We start from the raw sequence: 22177 nt of genomic DNA on the forward strand, positions 1-22177 counted from the left end.
AGTACCGGGCGAGTTGGCCGTGCGGTTGGGGGCGCACAGCTGTGATCTTGCATCCGGGAGATAGTGGATTCAAACCATACTGTCGGCAGCCCTGACGATGTTTTTCCGTGGTTTCCCATTTTCCCACATGGCAAATGCTGGGGCTGTACCTTAATTTTGGCCACGGTCGCTTCCCTCCCATTCCTAGGCCATTCCCACCCTATCGTCGCCATAAGAACTATCTTGGTAAACAATCGATAGGGGATCTGTCACCTGAAGGACAGTCCCAAATGCAGATTGATTGATTGATTGATTGATTGATTGATTGATTGATTGATTGATTGATCCAAACCCTATGGCGCAACAGCCTCGAAGGGCCATGGCCTACCAAGCGACCGCTGCTCAGCTCGAAAGCATGCAGATTATGAGGTGTCGTGTGGTTAGCACGACGAATACTCTGGGCCGTCATTCTTTGTTTTCTAGACCGGGGCCGCTACCTCACCGTCAGACAGCTCCTCAATTGTAATCACGTAGGCTCAGTGGACCTCGAAACAGCCCTCAGATTCAGGTAAAAATCCATTACCTTGCCGGGAATGGAACCCGGGTCCTGTAGGTAAGAGCCAGACACGCTACCCCAACACCGCGGGGCCGACACTGAACAATTCAGCACTTCTCCTTATTATTATCATTTTGGTTTTTGACTCTTTCCCCGGCGTGTTGGGTAATAATTTTAGAGTAATTTGACCTAGTGTTACGCTCGGATGCCCTTTCTGCCACCAACCCAATGTGGAGGGATGGACTCACAATTGCGTGCTACTATGGTGGTTTGTTGTGAGGTATATTACGTGAATATGAAAAGAAGTGTATTCAACGCTCAGTTTCGGAGGAAGGAGAGGAATTAACAACTCCAAAATTCTGAACCCGGTCGAACTTCTGACCCTCTGGACGAAGGAAAGAATGATGACTATTTCAGCTTAGGAGCTGGATACACACACACACACACACACACACACACACACACACACACACATCTAAAATTATAATATTTCACGAGGAAAATGTTAGAAATATCACAAACATGTTCCTATAGTCAGGAGCTACCATTGTGTATTTGGAACACAGCACCATTGTATACTATTTCCTGAAGCTTCCTGTTGCCAATCACTTTAGTAAACTAATGGTATTTATTTAGCCCTGCGTTTCACATCACAAAACAGAACACCATGTCAAGCTGTAGTGTCAACACGTGACAAAACCAACAATGTCGTCAGCTATTTATATATCTCAACGAGTGAAGTGTTCTCTGCTGTGATTGGCTGTTTGGTAACTCTAATGGGAACAAATTACAGAAATTAAAAATACATTTTCTTTCCAGTATTTAGTTACGTGCCAGTGAAAATAGAAATTCAAAATGGTAGGGTTTTCTCTCTAAATATCTAGAATTAAAACATCAATGCCCTATTATTATTTATCAATATCTACCTTAAAGTGGTTTGCTACTTTCAGGAACAACGAGATGGTGAAACTTTGGATCGCTGTACTCGTCATCGGGATGATTATTTCCCTTTCTCTTTCCACAACCCAGCGGCCAGTACGAGATGGTGTAAGTATACCTTCAAATATAAGGTACAGGATATGCCGACTATGAAATGTTTACGATTGCGTACGATGGCGCAACAAGAAGTATAAGTGCCTTACAGACGCAAAAATTTGTTGATGAACAAGTTTGTGCCTACCGTGAATCTCCTAATCAATAATGTTTAGTCTCTTCATATCTCTTCAGATACATAGAGTCGGGAAACATATCTTCACGAATATTATATATGATCAGTTACGAGGGAATATGGCAAGGACTTGACGCTGAAGTAAATAAATTATTGAACATAACATTTGGCAAACTATGTTGAATTCTTAACACTATGACCTGAATATTTCCCACAGGCATAAAAAGTATAACTTACTCATACGAAATATAGCATTCTTTGAGGGAACATCAACTTGAAAGAAATCGTATTATTTTTATGTATGTTTCTGACATGCTCATGTACTAGGAATGATAAATTTGTTATTTTTAATCATCGATGCCTGTTCTGAAAAATAACTCAAAGTAATACATCGAAAATTTTGGCATATCAAGGATTCAATGCAATAATAAAGTTACAGGATGTAGCTAACTGTATCATAGAGACACAAAATCTGAAACTGTAAACTTTTATATCTCCAAATGTAAAGGTTAAAATTTGTTGGTTTTCTTTAGGTAAGGTTGTCCCCTCTTCACTGTGGAAGGCCTCCTCTGGCATTATTCGGGTCAAGATAAGTACGTTGACGTCATCTTGAGGAAGAATGTCCTTTCCCATCTGGGCAACTCTAAAGAGGTCTTGCAGTCTGCGTGGAAAATAGTTGTGCACGCCACGGCTTACATTTTCCACTCCTGCTGAATTTCAAACCAGAATTATGCTCATAAAATCCAAAAAAGTGTCACCATTCTAGAGTGAATAATCAAATAATTTTAATGACAATATTGCAAATACGGGTGTCAAAAGCGTCACCTGTCCTAATTCGGGTTCCATGACAAACGAAGCACACCCATGAACTCGTTAGTGTGAGCCGCTTCCCATTTCTCAGGGTAAGCGTGATTCCATACTGAAAAATACACTCATTTTCTTTGCTTCCTACCTTGTAAATTTGAGCTTTTACATATGCCACAATGGCTTCAATATTATTGTGAAAAGTCCTCCGAATGTTTCCATCTAAAGGCGTGTACCGATCATTCACAGCCTGCTTTCAGGCAAGGTAATTTTAGTTCTGGAACTGATACGCAAGAGGTCTACAGAATGGCGCGCTATTTCAAAGCCTGAATATAATGGGTTCAATATATAACAAAACCAACACTTTATGGCTATTACTACAACTACAGTCGAAACCGGTTATAACGACTCCGAAGGGCCCATCAACTAACGGTGGTAGCAACAATGTTAAATGGTCAATAATGTTACACATGGTCTTGGCTAACAAATGAGATGTTCCTCCTGTCCTTCCAAATTCTAGAAATCATTGAGTGTGTTACACAATTTCTTCGCGATTTTGACTTTCGTTTCCCAACTACCAACAAGTAAGAACATTTTTACGGGATGACGTGATTCCAAAACCGGCCAAACTGATGATGTTTAACAGCTATCTCATACCAATATTGACCTATGGTATTGAAGCGTGCACCCTCGCAAAAAGCAATTCATCAAGACTGCAAGCACCAGAGATGAAATTTCTTAGATCCATCATTCAGAAGACCAAGATGGACAAGTTAAGAAATGTAGAGGTGAGGAAAGAACCCGGAATAAAGACATCCCTATTAGACCGAATCGACACATCCAGACTACGGTGGTACGGGCACGTAATGACGATGGAGCCTACAAGAACAGCCAGAATAAATTTTGAAACACAGGTGGAGGGAAAAAGACCTGCAGGAAGACCTAAAACCCGATGGATGGGCATGATCAAGGTTGATTTACAGTAGTGACCAGGTGATGGACAGTGCATGATGTTCTACATGACAAGTGGTATATGGACAGGAAGAAGTGGAAGAGACTAATTAAGAGTACCATGAAACTGGAACTGTACAATGATGATGATGATGATGATGATGATGATGATGATGATGATGATGATGATGATTATGACGATGATTTCCCCATTTTCTAATCGCCATATTATATGTGACTTTTCTTTCCATATTGAACACTTCCATTTTTTTTTGGACACCTTTACAGCGATGCTTGCCTTGACTATTTAACAGGCAGACTGATTTAAAATCCACTGAAAACAAGAATTAGAAAATAAGTTTTACACTGTTGTCAGCAATATCCAAATATGTAACAAACAAAAATCAAGTTTGGACATTATAATCAATACATTTCTCCGAAAATGTAATAAAAGGTTACCCGTTATATATGATATGTCGCATTAAGCGATGTTTAAAATGCAATGTTCATGTAGGATTTCGACGGGACCGTTAGATTTCGACGTAATATTCAATACTTCGTTAAAAGCGATGTCGTAATAAACGCTTTTGACTGTACACACACAATGCACATACTAAACTCAGTCTGTAACTCACATTTAGCGACTACAACCTTCACTCTCGTTCGCTCGCTGGCTAGGCTCTTCGCTATTCACTAAGTCCCACTCAAAGTAAAAGTAGAACAATAAAACTTTGATTTCCACCTATTCAATACTTTAAAACCAATTATAAAATTAGGATCTCATCCTTACTTTATTGCTAAATTATTAAAAACATAGGACATGTTTCGTTCAATTATTGAACATCTTCAGCTATACACATTTTTAACAAGGTTAAAATCGGTAACATTATTCTAATAATTTGCAACTTATTGTTTAACTGCTAACAGACTTAATCATAATAACTATTAAAATTCTTTTGAATATAAAACATTATCTATTACGTCGTTTTATTAAAATAATATCACTATTTGTAGTGTTCGAAAGTTTTAAAAACTTTGTTCTAAATTTGAAATACAATGTCACAAGTTATTCAGATATAAATACATTTATAATCTGTTGAAGTTGTTGAATATACTAAAATTACTTGTTGGATACACATTAAAATCTTTTTGCTACCATTGGCGTGAACTTTACCACAATTTGTACCTTATGAATATAAAATCTTAATGCACTCTCAAAACAGTTGAGTTTGGGTGTGACTAACATTCTTTTCATCCGTAAATTAACCAAATGAAGCACACTATTGATTATTTATACATTTGTTGTACTTTAAATCTTTAATGTCCAATTGTTGAAATTGACGACTTGCTTGTAGACTTTAGCAGTGTGGAGCAATTCTTCAAAACGTTAGCATGAACTCTGTCGAATGCTGACAGTTAAGTTATGATGATATTCAAGTGGTAACTTACTCGAGATTCACAAAAGTAAGTTTGTTGACATCTCCCTTTTACTTCTGCCTGTATTTACATTTGTGTACTCAACTGTTTGACGACTACATTGATAGCTGAAGATGTTCAATAATTGAACGAAAAATGTCCTATGTTTTTAATAATTGTTATACTTTAACTGACTTTCAATACGGAAAAATGAGGATAGTATCATGCAAAGTCCCACTCACTCACTCCTGTCTCATATACCTGGACCAGTCGTTCCAGAACAGTCCGGAAGATGGATGTATCCAGAAATCTCACGAGGTGGAAGACTCCAGCTTAATTATCTCCTCATTTCCATAGTCCTTACGCCGCCACGGACGAAATAGAGAGGGGACCGGCCTAGCACCTTAGTCCGACCATGAGTGGTGTGGTTTGAAGGAGCGGACTGTCCCAGTGGTGACGTCACGCGCTGTTACCTTCCAGTGCTGGACGTTGAAATGGCGGACGTAGAGGCTTCCCACGCTCCACTATATTCATGTTATAAGTAATTAAAATATTTAAACGTTTTTATGTACTCCACTAATGGTATGCGAGTAGTCTATGTGAAGCCTTGTTTTGATGTTTCCAGGGGCAAGGGATCACTGAGGCACATACAGTGAAGATTGACACAGATCGTCATACTCCAACTACAAGACCCCCTCCAGTGATCAGTATGTACATATGATTATCACCAGCATAAATTATATATATATATATATATATATATACACACTGACTGACAGTGACAATGCAACACCAAGGAGGAGTGGTTCGAAAGGGATGAAAGTTGGGAAAAAAACAGAGACGGCACGGAAGAATAATTGATGTTTATTTCAAACCGATATGCAGGTTACACAATGCGCACGGCATCGACTCAGTAGGATGTAAGACCACCGCGAGCGACGATGCACGCAGAAACACGTCGAGGTACAGAGTCAATAAGAGTGCGGATGGTGTCCTGAGGGATGGTTCTCCATTCTCTGTCAACCATTTGCCACAGTTGGTCGTCCGTACGAGGCTCGGCCAGAGTTTGCAAACAGCGTCCAATGAGATCCCACACGTGTTCGATTGGTGAGAGATCCGGAGAGTACGCTGGCCACGGAAGCATCTGTACACCTCGTAGAGCCTGTTGGGAGATGGAGCAGTGTGTGGGCGGGCATTATCCTGCTGAAACAGAGCATTGGGCAGCCCCTGAAGGTACGGGAGTGCCACCGGCCGCAGCACATGCTGCACGTAGCGGTGGGCATTTAACGTGCCTTGAATACGCACTAGAGGTGACGTGGAATCATACGCAATAGCGCCCCAAACCATGATGCCGGCCGCGTTGTCTAGCGGTAGGGCGCTCCACAGTTACTGCCGGATTTGACCTTTCTCCACACCGACGCCACACTCGTCTGCGGTGACTATCACTGACAGAACAGAAGCGTGACTCATCGGAGAACACGACGTTCCACCATTCCCTCATCCAAGTCGCTCTAGCCCGGCACCATGCCAGGCGTGCACGTCTATGCTGTGGAGTCAATGGTAGTCTTCTGAGCGGACGCCGGGAGTGCAGGCCTCCTTCAACCAATCGACGGGAAATTGTTCTGGTCGATATTGGAACAGCCAGGGTGTCTTGCACATGCTGAAGAATGGCGGTTGACGTGGCGTGCGGGGCTGCCACCGCTTGGCGGCGGATGCGCCGATCCTCGCGTGCTGACGTCACTCGGGCCACATGTCCCTGCGCCTACCATCTTCGCCACAGGCGCTGCACCGTGGACACATCCCTATGGGTATCGGCTGCGATTTGACGAAGCGACCAACCTGCCCTTCTCAGCCCGATCACCATACCCCTCGTAAAGTCGTCTGTCTGCTGGAAATGCCTCCGTTGACGGCGGCCTGGCATTCTTAGCTATACACGTGTCCTGTGGCACACGACAACACGTTCTACAATGACTGTCGGCTGAGAAATCACGGTACGAAGTGGGCCATTCGCCAACGCCGTGTCCCATTTATCGTTCGCTACGTGCGCAGCACAGCGGCGCATTTCACATCATGAGCATACCTCAGTGACGTCAGTCTACCCTGCAATTGGCATAAAGTTCTGACCACTCCTTCTTGGTGTTGCATTTGCTCTGTCAGTCAGTGTGTATATATATATATATCGTCGTTGTGACTAGAAAAACCGCTATGTGATGATATTTCATCTTAGAACTCTCACCAGGAAGGTCCTGTCATCTAAGGTTCAGTATTGCATGAACTGTGTCAACGAATTTTCGTTCTAAGGAATACGTGTGCTGCGGGTCAGTATCTCTCCCCTCAACACTGTCACATAGCTGCATTTCGAGGCACAACGACGATATAATATAAATAAAAATATCATTTTACCTGCACACTTCAAAAATTTACCTGAAACTGCCTTATTTACCTCAGATTTGATACAGGGAAGTAGGAAACAGGTTCACTTCAATTTAAATCTCTCTTTTCCTTAGTCACAACATCACTGGAGAATGTCAGTAAGTATCTTAAGACAGCAATAACACAAGGTCTATTGGACGTGTGTGACTTCACAACGCTCACCGTTACGATTACTCTAGCAACATTCCGAAAAGCTATCCTGTAGAGCTCTGTCCCCCACACCATCTTGTTTTAGCTGTCCCAGTAGATCATGATTTCGAGTGTGTTCTAAACACAAGATATGACTTTCTATAAGATCGAAAGTTAAAATAAAAAAATCGAGTGTTCTAGTTAGCAAAAGGAAAACATAAGGTTACACGTAAACACTAACTCTAGTACTCGCAAAGCAGGCTACGTCATAGCCGCAAGAGTTTTGTCTCAGCGTTAAGAAACACGTGTAAAGAGAAGTTTCTCTGTTCGATTTCCCGCCTTCATATCAACCTTACCCTTTGCCTGCTCCTCCTCAGATACATCCCTCACATACGGCGGCCTACTCCACCACCTCCACCTGTACCTCCACCTATCCTCACCCTCCGCCTACACCACTGCTTATCCTCACCCTCCGTCTCAACCACCACTTCCGCCTCCTACATTCACCTCAATCTCCACCTTCACCTCCACAGGAACCACCACCTCAACCTGAACCTCCACTTCCTCCTCCCACATTCACCTCAATCTCCACCTTCATCTCCACCTCCGGCTCAACCACCACCTCAACCTCAATCTCCACTTCCTCCTCCCACATTCACCTCAATCTCCACCTTCATCTCCACCTCCGGCTCAACCACCACCTCAACCTCAATCTCCACTTCCTCCTCCCACATTCACCTCAATCTCCACCTTCATCTCCACCTCCGGCTCAACCACCACCTCAACCTCAATCTCCACTTCCTCCTCCCACATTCACCTCAATCTCCACCTTCATCTCCACCTCCGGCTCAACCACCACCTCAACCTCAATCTCCACCTCCGCCTCATCCTCCACCTCAGTCTCTGTCTCCAACTTCACCACAATCTTCACCTCCATCTCCACCTACGCCTGTTCCTCCATCTCTACCGCTACTTTTCCACTTATTAAGACATCTAAGTAAATTTTTACCACATAAAGTAAAGATTACGAAATATAATAATCTAGATACATTTTAGATATTTAGGTTTTATCGAAATTCATCCGCGGCATTAAAATATATCTTAAGTTTCTCTTATGTCTTCTCTTCCTTGTCAGTATAGTATGTATTTCTGAAATGGTAAAATTAATATTGTAATCTCCTAGATGTTAAGTTTTAGTACTTTTTATCATCAGTAGGAACATTTATCGTACGTTCCTTTATGTGTTCTTGTTGTTAAATTTTGTATATTCATTATATATTTTATATATATTAATTGTATGTTAATTGTGTGGTGTTAGTTCTAGCTTGTAAGATAAGATTAAAATATTTTTCTTGTATGTACAATCTTAATTAATTGTGTACGGGACGACCATGAATCCAAACTTCGCCAGTACGAGTAAAGGCGAATATATCAATAATAGTAGTAGTAATAATAACAATAGTTTTAGTTACGATGGCAGTTAGTTACAGCCAAAGGGACCTCTGGTGGTGGTGGTGGTGGTGGTGATTATTGTTTTAAGAGGAAGTACAACTGGGCAACCATCCTCTATATAACACTAATCAGGAGGAAAGTATGGAAGGGATCCGACACTTCGAAAAATGAAGATATCGGCCAAAGGAAGACAAGGGCCACGAAGGGCGTGAAAATGAAAGACTCCCTACTCCTCGCGAACCTAATAGCGTCGTGGTCGGAAAAGAACAAGAGTTGACCAAAGGAGGTCGGATAGGATAGATGAAAGTGAGGAGCCAGGCACAAGTAAGTGGAAGCAATGCCAGGACTCACCTAAGGGCCCCGTGGTCGCCAACCCACGCTCCAAAGTTCAGAGCCCTTGGGGGCTCTTTTAGTCGCCTCTTACGACAGGCAGAGAATACCGTGGGTGTTATTCTACCGCCTCCACCCACAGAGGGAGGGACCTCTTGTCCTACTTGTAATTTAGTTTAAATAAATGCATTTCTGATCCTTACCAGGGCTCGATTCTCAGACGGGTTAGAGAATAAATTATTTAAATTAAATTAAAACCATAGCACCACCATAGCGTCCGAAACAAGCATTAATAGCTCTAAAAAGAAGATTTTTATTGACTAATGAGGTTCTATAGCCACTGCAACTTCGTGCATGAGCTTATGAGAATAAACCGGCACCCTTCCCCACGAGTGCTCAAACAAAGCCCAATAGCACTCAAAAAGTACTATACTGCCCTAGGTAAATCACATAGCAGCCAAAAGTGTTCTCATAATGTCCACTATAACTCCCAAAAATCCTAAAATGCCTGGAAAAAACCTTGTGATACCTAAAACGGCCCCAACAGTACTCAAAAGGAGTCTTACAATAAGTCCTATAATGTCCTAAACAAGTCCCAAAATGTCCAAAACAAGCCCCATTGCGCACGAGTATGTATTTTGAGCATTCAGCCCGAAGGCTGGTTTGATCCTCAACAGCCTTGCCATCAGCTGTCATAGACGGCCGAGGCATCACTGAAGAGGCATACTAGGAAAAATGAGGAGCGACGTAGTTTTCCGTTACTTTCCTTACTGAGCCAGAAGCTGCTGTTACATATCAGCCTGCCAAGCCACAGAAATGCATGCACTAACCGAACCAATCAGCGACATTTTCACATCACTTATAAGAGGGACTGGCTGCATTGGGAATGGCATTACTAGCATCACTCATACCTCAGTCACTTTCATATTGTCGACGCCAAGGATGAGTCTGAGACAGGTCAATGAAAGGAACAAATTATTCTAGCCCACACCAGAAGACATAGTTGTACATTAGTAGTGCACTGTAAACACTAAGGCTGCGTGCACACCGATGGCGCTTCGCATAGTGTGTCGCGTGTTGCTCGATCCTAAGCGTCAACCAGTGCTTTGTTCCTAAGCTAGGTGTTCACACCGTCCGCGCTCTACTGCGCTGTACAGCTACCATACAGCTAAGCGAGGCGCCAGACAACGCGCAGTGTCGGTTAATTGCTTAGCGTTACCTAGCTGGTTCTGAAGCTATGGATGAATAAATTGTTCCTGCGGTGTTTCAAAGAGAAGAAATTTGGAACCAAAGACACAAAAACTATAAAAATGTAACTGTTTTGCAAAATAAGTGGACATGAATTAACAACAGTTTTATCGCATTCCAACAGTACAGTAAACATATACAGTAATATTACTTCTACTGTCACATTTTACTAGGCTTAACGTTGTGACAGGATGAAAATGCGTATGGATTTTGGTGTCGGAAGTGTCCGAGGAGAAGTTCGGCTTGACAGGTGCAGATATTTTGAATTGACTCCCGTAGGTGACCTGCGTCGTGATGAGGGATGAAATGATTATGAATACGCACATATACCCAGTCCCCTTACGAATGGAATTTACTAATTATGATTACAATTCCCGACTCTACAGGGAATCGAACCCGGGTCTCCTGTAACCAAAAGCGAGTACGGTAATCATTTATCCATGTAGCCGGACACTTTGTGACAAAGTGCATAGAATCTCCCAGACTCTCTCATATCGGTTTATAATTTTGCCAATGGAAGGTGATAACATGTAGAATATCACTCTGTAGGCTAGTAGTGGGCTTGAAAGTAAATATTTATGTTTATGAATTATATTTGTCACACATTTACTCCAATTTTGTTACGATGATAACTTGTGTATGCTAATTGTAACAATATTGCTACATACTATTTATAGTTATTATATAAAGAGCGTGATTTAGCCGGAAATTTAATTTCCCCGTGTTTGCTGCCCGGTGCTCCTAGACAATTGGGAAAATTGAATTCCTTCCAATACTTCCCTGCTACTGTACTTGTCACATTTCAGTTACATTGTTTGGAAGGTAACCGAAAGTAATTCGTTCTTCATTAAATTCACGGACCCACTTTCGGTTCTTCTTTCTAATTTTCAATTTTAGGTAACTGTTATCCATCAGTAAACTGTTTCTAGTGTACTGGGATAACGGCATTAGTTTGTGACCATCCTAGAACGCCTCGCGCCAAACTAAGCTGAGAGCACGCCGTAGAGTTTTCGGTGTGAACAGCAAGCACGCCTTGCGTAATACATAGCATTTCACACTACATGCGACACACTCTGCGAAGCGCGCTCGGTGTGCACGCGGCCTAAGTCTCACCAGAAAACGCATAATCTTAGAGTAGCCCTCCATAAAGGTAATATATAGCAGCCATCTCGCCTTCTAAGACAGTTAGGTTAAGCCTGGGGTAGAACTAAGCCTACAAAGTTAACCTTGCTTCCTTATGGACATCGAAATTGGATCTGTAAGTTTGGTACCCCTGTAAGGTTAAATCGAATCCAAGCTTCTATGTTTAAGCTTGAACACATAGCCCACCCCCCTACTCTTCAAATCACCATCCAGGTAGCGTCACACCCAACTCACGTGCCCACTTTTCAAATCTCTCGCGCTGTGACGTCAAACGGTCAACAGCAAATCAGCGCTTGGTCTCGTATAACCCCAGGCTGACTCATCGAAATGTTGGACATCTTCCAATATCCTTCCGGTTAGTGCTAATAGAGGATGGTTCCCAAGCTGTACTTCCTCTTAAAACAACAATCAACACTGCCACCACTAGCAGATTAAACACAGCTTCCAGTACACGTACAGACTAAAAGATACCTCCCCACCTCCCACATTAAATGAGCGCCTGCTTCTCGGTCATTCAACTGAAACAGACTGTCTGCGAAGTTTCCATTTACACATGACCATTCTGGACGTCCATAAATGTATTTTGCTAAGGCATTCTATAGTACATTCCTCTAAAATTCCAATGATTGAATCCGGATCTGAACTTGAATTCTAAATTCACTGAACATTTGGATATTGGCGCTTATGGAAGGAATTAATATTTATTCTGGTGTATAATTGTGTTCGCAGACAATTGTACATTCTACTACAGAGATGGCTACAGACTCCCCTATCTGAGATTTCACATCATGAAGCAGACATGGGCTCAGGCAAAGTCAACTTGTGAGAGAGAAGGAGGTCACCTTGCGTCTCCTCGTACTGGTCAGGAATTGGAGATATACATGGACCATGTGAGCCGCCTCAGACAAACAGATACGTGGTATTGGATTGGAGTTAGTCGAGATTCCGTTAGTAAGCCATGGATGACAGCACAAGGTAAGAACGTACGTGTAATTGGTGGAGGGTATAATTAGAAACGGAACTTACAGGATCCTTATTTTGTAACTGTGCAACAGTACCCCTCAAGACACGTAAGTAGCCGTAGTGGATTGTGGGAAATAAACTTGTGGATCAAGCTGCAAAAGAAGCGGCAAATTTATCACCTAGACCCATGAACGTAGCTGCTACGTATACTTGTTCTTAGCTGCGTTGAACCATCATGGCGTCCTGAGAGTCGGAGTCGCTATCTATCCAAACTGCCAAAAATCTAGGGCAATTAAGAATACTACTTCCGTGTGGCGGTCCTCTATCCGGCCTTCACGGTAAAAGGCCGTGATTTAGGGTAAGTCGAGAATAGGTCATGGGAGTTCCTAAAGAGAGAAGACTGCTCCAGCATTTTCTTCACTAAGGCCCACATCCTCACAGAGTGCGCCGATCGCTTTGTCCTAAGATGGAACCTCGGCTTGCAAGAGGCACTCGAAGTCAAGCATGAAATGAAATGAAATGAAATGAAATGGCGTATGGCTTTTACTGCCGAGAGTGTCCGTGGACAAGTTCGGCTCGCCAGATGCAGGTCTTTTGATTTGACGCCCGTAGGCGACCTCCGCGTCGAAGTGAGGATGAAATGATGATGAAGACGACACATACACCCAGCCCCCGTGCCAGCGGAATTAACTAATTATGGTTAAAATTCCAGACCCTGCCGGGAATCGAACGCGGAACCCCTGTAATTAAAGGCCAGCACGCTAACCATTTAGCCATGGACCCGGGCGCTTTAAGCATGACACTGAATTAATCAAAGACGTATTAATTACGAGTCTTCAGTGTTCTTTCCCAAAACAGAGCAAACCAAAGCCCATGCTGCAACAGCTCCGAAAATCTAAGGCCTAAAAAGTGACCGCTGCTCAGCCCGAAGGCCTGCAGATAAAGAGGTGTCGTGTGGTCAGCATGAAATGAAATGAAATGAAATGAAATGAAATGGCGTATGGCTTTTAGTGCTCGGCCATTATACTTAGCTTTCTAGACCGGGGCAGCTATGTCACCGTCAGATAGCTCCTCAACTGTAATCACCTATGCTGAGTGATCATCGAACAAGCCCTCTTCTTCTTCTTATTCCTCCCCTTCTTCTTCTTTATCGTTTTACATTCCAGGGTCGGTTCTTCCCTCGGACTCAGCGAGGGATCCCACCTCTACCACCTCAAGGGCAGTGTCCTGGAGCTTCAGACTCTGGATCGGGGGTACAACTGGGGAGGATGCCCAGTACCTCGCCCAGGCGGCCTCACCTGCTATGCTGAACAGGGGCCTTGCGGGAGATGGGAAGTTTGAAAGGGATAGACAAGGCCGTGGCGTTAAGTTAGGTACCATCCCGGCATTTGCCTGGAGGAGAAGTGGGAAACCACGGAAGACCACTTCCAGGGATGACTGAGGTGGGAATCAAACCTACCTCTACTCAACTGACCTCCCGAGGCTGAGTGGACCCCGTTCCAGCCCTCGTACCACTTTTTCAAATTTCGTGGCAGGGCCGGGAATCGAACCCAGGTTTCCGGGCGTGGCAGCTAATCACACTAACAACTACACCACAGAGGTGGACAACCAGATCTAGGTAAAAGGAATCGCTGACCTGGCCGGAAATGAACCCGGGGCCTCTGGGTAAGGGGCAGGTACGTTACACTTGCACCGTGGAGCCTGTTCAGTATTCTTTTCGGCTTTATAACATTTTTGTTTTGTTTTATAGTTATTTTAGGGGTTGCCTGGCCGAGACGGTAAAGGCGTGCTCGGTTCGCTCGGAAGGACGTGGGTTCGAATCCCCGTCAGAAAGTCGTAAAATTTAAGTAACGAGATTTCCACTTCCGCAGGTGCACGTGGCCCTGAGGTTCACTCAGCCTCCACCAAAAATGAGTACCAGTGTCGAAGTTACGTATAGTGGAAGCCCTTACCTTCCACCCCTCCAAGGGCCTTCATGACCTGTACGGAGATGACGTTGCTTTGCTTGTTTTTTAATGGTTCAGTTTCAAATTCCTCCGTTTACATTGATAGATACATGGTTTATTTTCACTGGCAAATTTAGCGACAGGTGTCCCTCTGTAACACTTAACTTTTCTTTCCACATACTTTGTTCAGAAAGGAAAGTTACCTAGTTGTACATCCTCTTAAGGTTTTCATCCACCCTCAATACAATTTTTTTCCAGAAATTTTTCCAAGGAATAAAAATATATCGGACATACGAAAATACGTTTTCTCTAGTTTCCACAAATGTTCTTTAGCTTACTTACATTTATTTAAATAACCTGTGCCCACGCTTTCCAGCAGCTGTCATTTCGACGCCTTGGCATATCTGGCTTGATATTTCAAAATCTCTTTCACTGAAACTAAGTGATGTGTTTGAACGCTTTATTTCTCACATTCGGAAGTGAACTTTTCCTGGTGGGCAGCAGATGGAAGCGCTTTTTTTTTTGCTTTACGTCGCACCGACACAGATAGGTCTTATGGCAACGATGGGACATGAAAGGCCTAGGAATGGGAAGGAAGCGTCCGTGGCCTTAATTAAGGTACAGCCCCAGCATTTGCCTGGTGTGAAAATGGGAAACCACGGAAAACCATCTTCAGGGGCCTGTTTCATAAAACTAACTAATAATATTAGCTAATAATATTAGAACTCATAAAACAAATTATTAGTTGTCAAAATTCTGTTTCATAAAGATGTATGCCTGACTAATAAAATGGCTTCACTAATAATATTAGTTCATTAGTCAGCTGATACAGTTTGAGGTTAGAATCGATTTGTTGCATGTTCTTACAGTAGTTTGTTTTCGTTCCTTGCAGTAGGCTAGCGCTTGACCCACTCATACTCTGTGCTTTTTGTGTTTGACTACAACCGGAACCGGCTATTCAGTGCAGTTTCAGATTCTTGTCAGTTTATATAGGCTACAATGGGTAAAAGAAACGACAATAATGTCACAGGAAAGAAAGTTTCCTTAGAAAAGTGCTGGAGTTGAAGGGGCAGTTGTTCGGAGCCTTTTCACTAACCTTGACAAAGGACACGAAGAGGCAAGCATGGATGGAACTGCGGGATTATGCTGCGGCTATTGGGCTGGTCACAGCCGACAAAGATCACACTTATGTGCGGGATGCTACTTGGCCTAACATGAGGAGCAGAACAGTGGTAAGTTTTAACTGTTGTTTTTCTCTTAGTTGGAGGTTATGTCAGTGTTTATTTACTAACTTCAAGCCACCCTTTTCTCAACTGGGTGTCGATATTTTTTAAAGGGGGAGAGGGGGAAATAAGGAGACTATTAGCTCCGCAGTATAGTTTACTGTGCTGTATACTACCCATAGTCATTTAACATTATGCATCATACAGCCATCCTTTGTGTTTTTATGACTGTGACTGAGCAGAACATAACCTGAAATGAATTCCAGTGATATTTATAAATCTTTGTTTTAATATGCAAAAAAGCATACTAAAATTATTGTATACAATAGATGTAGGTAGTACTTTAGTATAGACAGTTACAACAGGATGTCCTTCTAGACTTACATGGTTTCTTTCATTTACAGGCAAAAGTTGATAATGCTTATCAGACAGGAAGTGGGGGAGGAAGTAGCAAAAAATTAGATGTCATAGACCACCTGGTTCTTGACATTATCGGAAGAGAATCTCCTGTTTTACAGGGATTCGGAACAGAAGATTATCTTGGAGAAATCGTTCTTCCTACAATGGGACCAACTTCCGCTTCAACCAGTGACTATATAGTGGCGTTGGAAGAAAGTAGGCCTATATCTGCCACTGAAATTGATGGAAGCTGGCAAAATGGAGAGCTCCAGCATCAGCAGGAGACACCTAAGGCTAGAGGTAAGCTGGAAATGATTTAACTTAAGACTGTATTCTGGTATCTAATTCCACCTCTTGACTGCGACTTCTTTGTGTGACTTTAAACTTACAGGCTCAGGCTGCCCGCTAGTAACCAAGATCTGTTTTCCCTGGATTACATTTAGTGGAACACTGTACATAATAATGTGATGCTTGAGCATGTTTATCATACTCTGGTATAGTCATCTTGAAACATATTTTGCATGAACACTAATGGCATAAAGAAGTTGAAATAAATGTATCATATGTCAAAAAAGCTACACTTCATCATAAAATATAAATCTGTGAAGTGGATCATCGGCAATCCCATTGTACACAGCCACTACAACCAACAAAAATTGACTACATTGCTCACAGCAAGCCATCAGTCATTCCTCTAATGCCTATGCTCATCAGGGACCCTTTCTTGAAATTGGCACGAGTGAGCATGCCAGTTTTAAACATGCTCATAACAGAAACGTGTGGATTATTGTTCAGAAACTTGGGTACATTCCCAGTTCTTGTCGCAAATGGAAGTGTCGTTAAATATGTAAGCTGGTCAACTAGTGTGTACAAAAGAAACACACCACTGACACAGTACTTTATTTGTAGAATTCTTTTCTGTGATAATTTCCTTTTTCTATAATATTTTCTCCTTAATAGCAAGGGAAAATCTGGAACAAATATTCGTTTATAGGAAGGGGAGTTAGGGATTGGAATAACTTACCAAGGGAGATGTTCAATAAATTTCCAATTTCTTTGCAATCATTTAAGAAAAGGCTAGGAAAATAACAGATAGGGAATCTGCCACCTGGGCGACTGCCCTAAGTGCAGATGTGCAGATCAGTAGTGATTGATTGATTGACAATACTTGAGCACCTCTACGGTATGTAAATTATATGGGCAGATTTTAAAACATGGGGCGTTTGAAAAAAAACATTAAGAAGATAAGAGTTATTGTCTTTTTAATCTGTAATATTATAATTTAAATTTTGGTTCAACGATTACAAGGAAATTAGGCCTACAAATTTGTATTATTATTCCTAGCATTTACCCGTTGGTGCAAGGTCCGCCATTTTGCACGATCTTGGGCATCGTGTGGTCTTAACATGAGAGTCTTCGTATCATTTACTGTGTCATGCCAGCTTTGCTCTGGACGTTCGTGTGGACGTTGCCCATTAATTTCAAAGGAGTGAGTTAAATTGGCTCCGGGCGAGTTGGCCATGCGGTTAGGGGCGCGCGGCTGTGAGGTTGCATCCAGGAGATAGTAGTTTCGAATCCCACTGCGAAAGCCCTGAAGATGGTTTTCTGTGATTTCCCATTTTCACATCAGGGAAATGCTGGGGCTGTACGTTAATTAAGGCTACGACCGCTTTCTTCCAACTCCTAACCCTTTCCTATCCCATCGTCGCCTTAAGACCTATCTGTGTTGGTGCGACATAAAGCCGCTAGCCAAAAAAAAAAAAAAAGTAACAAACTGTTCCAGATGCGGCACACAGGACATGACCATACCATTTGAGATGCTTTTCCTGTGCTTTCTCAGTGATGGGTACAATGCTCATTTGCTAGTGAATGGTGTCGTTTTTGACATGATACAAGTGTGATGCCATTTCCATATTATACAATTTATTAACTTCATTATATATACCCGCATTGACTTTTGCTCACCTGTAATGGAGTGTGTTCCACCTTCCAATACCTATTTTATTGTAGGCCTTTATATGTTTAGGACTAACACATTACACATGGTATTGATAATAATTAGGACAAAAAATAGCTGAAGATGTCTCTAATAGAGACTAAAACATAATAGCCGAATATGTGTCTATTACAGATTATTTATAAAGGCTGGTGTTTAACAATTTATTCCTGTCATTAGTCTTAGGGTGCCCATTTTCTGGAAAAATAGGGAAAGCATGGAAACACAGGGAAATGACTTGTCACATCAAAATTAATCTTTCAGTGTAATACTGTACCCAAACGTAATGATCGAGTGAGACTGATATTAGGCGCGACACGAGCCGAACGCAGTGAGTAGTATTTTGAGAGAGAGATAGAGACAGATACTGAACACATGCGGTAATGAAGAAGAGTGAATGAAAAAGAGAGACATACTTGCACGAACCGCTCAAATGTTCCATCAGCCGTATTGTTCCAAATACAGTGTGTCCCACTCCCAGCATGGCCGGGAGACTACATGCATGTTCTGAGCGGTATATTCATAACCTTCTGCGTATTCTGTGTCCACTATTACTACATTTATTGCTTACTCATGCACCCAACAGCCTTCATCATGAGTACTAACCTCTTTAATTTCACTATGCACGGAGGATTTTGAGATACCGACTTCTTGTGCAACACATTGTACAGATGTAGTGGGAGATCGTACGAATGATGTGTTAATGTCGATATTTTTTTCTAATAGAATCCCTCGTTTCAGTTTAGGAATCACAACATTAAGTGATCCTGTTAATTTATTCACGAGATATCTGTTTCTTTACCTGGAAGAGGAACCCCGGGAAATCTCTTCTGAAATTGCCTACTCACCTCTTTATGAGTCGGTTTTTACATATGTGTCATACATAATAATTCTTTGTTCTAGTATGAATTTAACTGGCATTTCAATATTGTAGTAATGTAATTAATCTAATTAATTCTACTGTAATTCAGCCCCACACAGTCTTGTAACAAATGTATCGCTTCACGGCTTCCCACGACACACAAACTCGAGTACTATACGCGAACTTTTTCTTGAGCCCAATTTTTACGGGGTGAGGGGTAAGGAGGGAGCGTTGACGGTTCCGGTAATACTGCCAACTGGATGGAAATGAAATCTGAATTGAATCGATAATATGATCGATCGATATGAATTTTCTAAACATTTATTATCTTACGCCAACAACTGTGTTACACATACATTATTTAACATTATATAACATTTCTCGATGCAAATCTTGTTCCTAGCATGAATTATTATATAGTTTGGCTTTGCTGTGTAAACAACATCAGTACTAGTTCGTCAAGTGTACGCCAGATGTCGCACAGCAATGCATAGTTTGTGTTTCAAAGGTTGCCAATATGGATATCGAAGATAACCGAGGTCTACCGATTCAGCACTAGGGAGCTCAGGGCTCAAGAAAAGGTTTGCGTATAGTAACTGACCTCCTCATGGCAATGCAGTGAGTTAGCATGAGATTATGAATACACCGCCCGGAATGTGCATGTCGACTACCAGCTCCGCTGGGAGCGTGACACACTGTACCAGCTTCTCCACCGTAGCTACCATTGTGGACTTCACTCATAACCCTGGCTGGGGCCCTCCGTATTTATTTGGGGATGCAGCCTCTGGAGGTTGGCGGGCTCCCCCGAGGCAATCACAAATCAATGGGGAAAAGTTATTATCTATGAACATTTAATTTTACTATCAAGGTCTGGAATTAAGTTTCATTAAGAGTGAATTTTAAGCTACACCACATGTAATACTAGATACATCACACGTCTCTTGCACTGCCTCCTTTAAGCGGTTACCACAAGTACCGGTATGTCTTTTTCATTAAATGTTTTCGCTACCACACGTGCGCACTCTATCTGTCTCCATCTCTCTCTCTCAAACTACTACTCGCTGCGTATGACTCACGTCGCATCTAATATCAGTCTCTTTCGATCGTTCCATCTGGGGTACAGTCTTAGATTGAAAGATTAAATTTGTCCATAAAATGGGTACCCTGAGATCAATAGCGAGAATAAATTATTAAACATTAGCCGATATAAATTAGCTTAACTGTAGTCTTAACTTTCACCTAATTTTCTCTTTTTTTTTTATAGGTACTGTCAAGAAGAGGGTACTCGTCCAGCATCCCCAGGAAAGCAAAGAAATAGAGTCCCTCAAAAAACGGCAGCTTCAACTTGAAGTCCGGAAGCTGGAGCTGGAGGTGTGGGAGAAGGAAAATTTACTCAATATTGAGCATTCACCCCTCACAAGTGGTGTTCAGGAACGTGGAAAAAAGGAACTTTCTGTACCAAACAATGAATATTTAATTGTAGAAAACAATGATGGTAACTTTGTTGTAGTTCAGCCTCAGATGTAAAAAGTGTAAATAAAAATCATAAAAAGCACAAAATTACTGTGTTGGGTGTTCATATGATTTGTCTTTTATTCATCACAATGTCTGTTCACACGAAGTGGTCGTAAAGGAATTGCAGTTTTTCTTGAGCCTGGACTGGAACCTCCTCACCCTCCTGAATATCCTCTTGCTCCAAATGATCCTCTTCCATTTCAGGAGCCATGTAGTTATCTAGACGTCTTGACAGGTTACAAAGTACTACACAAGCATTGATAACTTTACAAGCAAAGGTGGGATTTAATCGCATACCAATGCTAAGGACAGGAAATTTTTCTTTAAGGAGTCCTATTGCACACTCTATAACCCTCCTTGTTTTTTTATGTGCTCTTAAAAATCTTTGTTGAGACTGACTAGCAAAATCTCGGATGACTGGTGGTATGAGCCAAGATTTTAAAGGATAGATGGAGTCTCCAAGCAAAACTGCACCAGGGAAAGGTCTCCAGCCATTAGCCATCCTATTGTTCAAGCCACTTAATCTTAGAACCCTAGCATCGCTGACACTGCCAGGCCAGTTTGCACATACATAGTAGAATTCTAAATTTGGCCCACATACTAGCAGAACATTCAAGGAATGTTTCCCATGTCGATCAACAAATGCCGGTTCATATGCACTTGGTGCATCAATTTTGATAAGTGTTCCATCAAGTACTCCACAAATTAAAGGAATACCACCAAGTTCAGTGAATCTGGCAACTGCTTCACCACAGTCAGCTGGCCAACGTACAACATCCTGAAGAAGAGTGTCATTTATCGCAGTCACAACTCGGTGCACAACTCTGCAGACTGTTGCTTTTGAAACACCATGCATATCAGAAATACAATGATACTGTGCACCACTACCTAACCAGTGTAGTGCAATCTGAAGCTGCTGTTTTGAGGTTAGTGCTTCATTCCTTGCAGTGGGAGATTGTAAGATATTACCAATCCTATCAAGCACATATTCAAATGTTCTGTAATCTAACCTAAATCTCTCATTGTATTCATATGATTGTTCCATACCCGTATAGGCTGTTCTTGGCCTAAAAGTTCTTGGACGGCGAATATAAACTCTCTCCTCATCACTATTGGAATCAGAGTCACCCATTTCACTGATCTTCACAATTTTATGCCAATATATCAGAATACCACACACTTTGGTTTCACTAATAATATGAAATATGAGTCAAAATACACTAATGGAAATCATCCTAATAATATGAGTAAATTTTATTAGTTATGTTGTCTATGAAACACTTTACTAATATTATTAGGAACATCTACTAATAATTTTGACTCAAACTAATAACTAATATTATTAGCTAATAATTTTATGAAACACAACACTAATATTATTAGTTAATATTATTGGTTTTTACTAATAATATTAGTGAAATATGTTTTATGAAACAGGGCCCAGGGCTGCCGACAGTGGGGTTAGAACCTACTATCTCCCGAATACTGGATACTGGCCGCACTTAAGCGACTGCAGCTATCGAGCTCGGTAGATGGAAGCGTTAACCACGTTGTATTCTTTGACTAAACGAAGAATGTTATTCTTCAGTTCAATCTGGCCATGTGAATGATAGGTTACTATTCTGTACATGTGGTCTTCATTATGTGTTTTGAAAGATGGGTTC

The 22177-nt window shown here is 41.9% G+C and overlaps 2 protein-coding genes across 2 annotated transcripts in view; both read left to right on the top strand.

The window, feature by feature from the left end:
* The window catches only part of LOC136881147 (hemolymph lipopolysaccharide-binding protein), a 29426-nt gene that overhangs the window by 2473 nt on the left and 4776 nt on the right, over positions 1 to 22177 (top strand). The window contains exons 2-4 of the mRNA XM_067153811.2: positions 1486 to 1582; positions 5500 to 5581; positions 12339 to 12584. Coding sequence (XP_067009912.2) covers positions 1496 to 1582; positions 5500 to 5581; positions 12339 to 12584 — 415 coding nt within the window. The 5' untranslated portion in view covers positions 1486 to 1495. The remainder of the gene's footprint in view (positions 1 to 1485; positions 1583 to 5499; positions 5582 to 12338; positions 12585 to 22177) is intronic.
* Positions 15201 to 21246, top strand: LOC137502180 (uncharacterized). The gene is made up of 3 exons (XM_068229225.1): positions 15201 to 15750; positions 16146 to 16440; positions 20263 to 21246. The coding sequence occupies exons 1-3, from the start codon at positions 15646 to 15648 to the stop codon at positions 20523 to 20525; spliced, it is 663 nt and encodes a 220-aa protein (XP_068085326.1). The 5' UTR covers positions 15201 to 15645; the 3' UTR covers positions 20526 to 21246.

This window comes from Anabrus simplex, chromosome 9 (assembly GCF_040414725.1).
Source record: "Anabrus simplex isolate iqAnaSimp1 chromosome 9, ASM4041472v1, whole genome shotgun sequence".
NCBI classification, from domain to species: Eukaryota; Metazoa; Arthropoda; class Insecta; order Orthoptera; family Tettigoniidae; genus Anabrus; species Anabrus simplex.